This window comes from Drosophila grimshawi, unplaced genomic scaffold (genome assembly GCF_018153295.1).
Source record: "Drosophila grimshawi isolate 15287-2541.00 unplaced genomic scaffold, ASM1815329v1 contig_1006, whole genome shotgun sequence".
Lineage (NCBI taxonomy): Eukaryota > Metazoa > Arthropoda > Insecta > Diptera > Drosophilidae > Drosophila > Drosophila grimshawi.
This window is the reverse complement of record NW_025062489.1, coordinates 880,291-884,889: the sequence shown is the minus strand read 5'-3', so window position 1 is coordinate 884,889 and position 4,599 is coordinate 880,291. Positions and strand designations below refer to the sequence as shown.

The 4,599-nt window shown below is 37.0% G+C and overlaps 1 protein-coding gene across 1 annotated transcript; it reads left to right on the top strand.

Moving 5' to 3' along the window:
* The first annotated feature begins 2,146 nt into the window (after nt 1–2,146).
* On the top strand, nt 2,147–3,969 carry LOC6571130 (glycoprotein-N-acetylgalactosamine 3-beta-galactosyltransferase 1). Its single transcript, XM_043215610.1, has 3 exons — nt 2,147–2,613; nt 2,674–3,557; nt 3,616–3,969. The coding sequence occupies exons 1-3, from the start codon at nt 2,571–2,573 to the stop codon at nt 3,964–3,966; spliced, it is 1,278 nt and encodes a 425-aa protein (XP_043071545.1). The 5' UTR covers nt 2,147–2,570; the 3' UTR covers nt 3,967–3,969.
* Nucleotides 3,970–4,599: the final 630 nt, after the last annotated feature.

Below are 4,599 nucleotides of genomic sequence, written 5' to 3'. Positions count from 1 at the left end.
ACCATTTTAGTTTTTCTGCTGATTAGTTTCTCAGCTTTATGTGGGATATAATCAGTAAGTAGACAATACAATATGTATATTTATTTTATTATACATTAATTATAGTATAGTACAGCTCAAACCATTGTTTGAATTAGGGATTGCGAATACCCCCATCAAACAAACTCACTCTACATATATTTTAAGAAAAACCTATTCCAACATTCTAACATTCATATTGTCTTGTTCTGATGATTTGAAGTACAATTCATTTCAAATATTCTTGGGTGAGTAATACTAATTCTTGTTACCATAATTGAACTTATTAGGATTATATTATTATAGTTAATTTGATATTAGGATTGATTTGGGAACTTAAGTACTAATTAGATAACTAATAATAACTCAAAGTAATCAAGCCCTTAATTTAAGAACTGTCTGGAAAATGTACATGATGAGAATTATAGTATGTATTATTTGATTTATTTATTTATTTACAATTCTCATTTCGGGATTTCATATTTGCATATGATTTTTACATTTTGATGTAAGATTTACAGTCAGCTATTTTTTTTTTGCTGGATACAATAAAACATACATATGAATACATAAGTTTGAGTACGAGACCCCAACCTGCCAACGCCAGACCCTCCTTACGACTTTGCTTGTAGATTTTGAATTGTTCTTGCCCAGCTTTTATTAATCAAAACTTAGTTATCTTATATGTCACAACATATAAATTTTATTTAAGAGCATTAATAAAAGCCAATGTAATGACTTTATATAGTGATAAGAGTCATTTATTCTCATGGTGATGGGTTTCATTTGAAAATGCTGTTGCTTTAAATTGAAATAAACAAGAGACGATGACGTTATCGTTTTATACCCTGAACCCATTAAAAATGCGTGAAAAGGGTATAATGATTTTGAGTAAATGTATGTATGTAAGAGGCAAAAGGAAGCATCTCCGACTCCATAAGGTATGTGTGTATTCTTGACCAGGATCAACAGCCGAGTCGATATAGCCATGTCCGTCTGTCTGTCCGCCCGTCCGTCAGTCTGTTTGAACAGGCGGATCTCAGAGACTATGAGACTTATGGATTTCAAATTTGGAATAGGTTATCGTATACCCGGCGCAGATCAAGTTTGCTTTATTTTATCGATGACTGCCTCCGTTTCTCACATTTCGATACATTTAAAGTCCCGATAGCAATAAATGCTACACTTTTAAATGCAGATTCTTCTAATTAATACATAGCATGCATATGTATATTATTGACCAACTGCCCAATTTTCATCAAGATCGGGTAAGAAACATCCAAGTTGGAGTCGAAAATATATTCTAATGTTATTCTCATTTCTATCAGCACCCGAAAACATTTTCTGCTTGCATGTGTGAGAAAGAGATGACACGGGATTCGACGCGAACGTCTTTTTCTGTTTTTGTGTGTATTCTGCAGAGCTCCGTTATCCATGATTGCCCGTACATATTTTTGTATGTATGTATGTATGTATGTGCACATGTTTGTAGCCAGCTAGTTCGGGTCAGTGTGAATAAAAACATGCGCTGCATTATTTTTTTTTTAATTCTTCAGTGTCTTGCTAAAAGAAACGAGTGCACTGGCAGACCTGCTCACATTTGGGTGCAAAACTTTAATTTTGGAAATTTACCAATAATTTTAGAATATATTTAACAGCTGGGTTCAGGGTATATCGTAGTCGAGCTCACTTGGCTACAGCATTCTTATGCTTTTAATTAGTCCTTTTATCATAATGAGTAATGATAACAGGAGATAAAAAGCACCAAATTAAAAAATTGGGAGAACGTTGCTCTCAGGCGTAACCGATTACGGAATACACTATTACCAGGTGGCAAAGAACTTTCCGGTGAGAGTGGCGGGGTGGTTGAATTCTTATTAATGTATCTTTTTTGTTATTCTTGCCCCAAAATTGATTTGTGGGGCTAAGATGGTCGTGATCAAGAAATTTTCTTATCAATCTTAGGAAGAGACTATGTAATCTGCCTCGTACCTGCCTCCAGCTCAAAACTTGTGAACAATATATGCATTTCCGAATTTTAGCAGTGTGAATGGACTTGGGTCGGTGGATGGACGTCTAGCATCTAAATTTGGTTACATTAGCTTCAAAATTGTGCGAGATTTTAGGTTTATTGATTTATTTACTGATTTGCCACCACTCCACCTTAAAACACTTTTTCTCAGCTGGGTATACCTCGAGTCTATATTCCAAGTTTCAAATCTCTAGTTTCGAGGACGTCTAAAGAGCAGTCGCCTTCATACAAACCAACAGATAGCCAGACAGGCAGATAGCGTGACGGACAGTGCATAAGCGGATGTAGCCTTACACCTTCAGTATTAGAGTGTAAACATTATTCGGCTTCTCCCCATACAAGTCAAAGACTTGTTGCTGTCTAATTGTTGTATTTATCGCAGACAACTTATATTTTGTTCGTTTAGTTGATTCGCCAGCGCCAAATAGTTAGTGTCGGTTCAGAAATAAATATTCTCATTTATAAAATGTCGGTTTCTTAAATTTTTCATTGTAAAGCCTATTCTGTGTCTAATTTAAAAATGCGTGTTATCAATATGGGAACACACTCCGCAGTATACGCAGGTAACCGTACAAATTCCCGCGAGAGTTCAAAAATGTTTTTAAAGACAATTGATATTTTAGCGAGTGCTACAAAATCACGTCCGTTTCTTATGCTTATGATTGGCCTTATCATAGGTTATTGTGTGGCCGAGCTCATTTCCTACATAACCATATCTGAAGACATCGAACCCACCAACTTTCTGGCCAGTACAGACTCTAATATCCGTTCCCCGCCATCCCATGCTGATGATGTTATACCACATTTTGATGTCCTTCGGCACGATCATCCAACCGATAATACCTCGCTGGCCGATCAGCTAAAGAAGGATGTGCGCATTCTCTGCTGGGTTATGACAAATCCGAATAACCACAAACTGAAGGCTCGTCATGTTAAGCGCACTTGGGGCAAACGCTGTAATATTCTACTGTTCATGAGCTCCGAAGCGGATGATGAACTGCCTACGGTGAAGCTGGATGTGGGAGAGGGTCGAGAGAATTTATGGCGCAAGGTGAAGGAGGCCTTTAAATATGTTTACAGGCATCATTTCAACGATGCGGATTGGTTCTACAAAGCTGATGATGACACCTATGCAGTGATTGAGAATTTGCGCTACATGCTATATCCGTACAACCCGGAGACCCCTGTACACTTTGGCCACAAGTTCAAGCCTTACGTGGATCAGGGTTACATGTCAGGCGGAGGTGGCTATGTATTGAGTCGCGAAGCATTACGTCGCTTCGTCGTTCAGGGTATTCCCAATCCCAAAATGTGCCTGCCTGGCACAGTTGTCAATGAGGATATCGAAATTGGTAAATGCATGGAGAATTTAAATGTGACAGCTGGCGATTCGCGTGATATCAATGGTCGAGGACGTATGTTCCCTTTTGATCCTGAGGCCCATTTAATACCCAGTAAGGATAAGGAGTTTTGGTATTGGAAATACCAATTCTATAAGTCAGACGAGGTAAGCTGAGATATTCGGTTCTTAAAATTTAAGATTCTAATATAAAATCTGGTTATAGGGTCTCGATTGCTGTTCCGACAATGCCATATCATTTCATTATGTCTCACCCCAGCTGATGTATGTTCTCGATTATCTGATATATCACTTAAAGCCATATGGAGTTGTAAGAGCTTCGCAACAGTTACCTGACAAACTGAAAGTGGGCGAGTTCTTGCCGCCACCAAAAGAAGAACCCGCCAATAGCAATGAGGATTCCTTTGATGATGATGATCGAATTGCCGTTCAGAATTATGGAAGAGGTGTACCTAGTATAGAGCCTGATGCGAGAGAAGTTGGGTCGAACGAAGTCGAATCCAATGATGAAAAATTTACGCCAGAACTAAAAGCAAAATTACAAAACGTAGAGTAAAAAAGCGACATTAATTTACTTAAATATTTTGAACTATAATCGATTTACTTATCATTTAACTGAATATGTATCTCTCTCACTTCATGAATGCATTTGTCTAATATTTGCTTATTTTTGTTGAATATCTATTTGTATAATTGATAATCAATGCATAACAAAATTGATGTGTTGCATTACATATGTATCTTAGATCTATTCATTTTGGAAAGCTCAGTCTCTTAAGTATCGTGAATAAGAGGGATTTGGTTCATTTATTAAACAATTGTAATCAATTATTATTATTATTATTAAAATGTAAGCTAAACTTTTTATATATAATTAGTTTCTCCGACCCCATAAGGTATGTATTTTCTTAATCAGGATCAACAGCCGAGTCGATATAGCCATGTCCGTCTGTCTGTCCGCCCGTCCGTCTGTCTGTATGAACAGGCGGATCTCAGAGACTATAAGACTTATGGATTTCAAATTCGGAATAGGTTATCGTATACCCGGCGCAGATCAAGTTTGCTTTATTTTATCGATGACTGCCTCCGTTTCTCACATTTCGATACATTTAAAGTCCCGATAGCAATAAATGCTACACTTTTAAATGCAGATTCTTCTAATTAATACATAGCATGCATATGTATATTA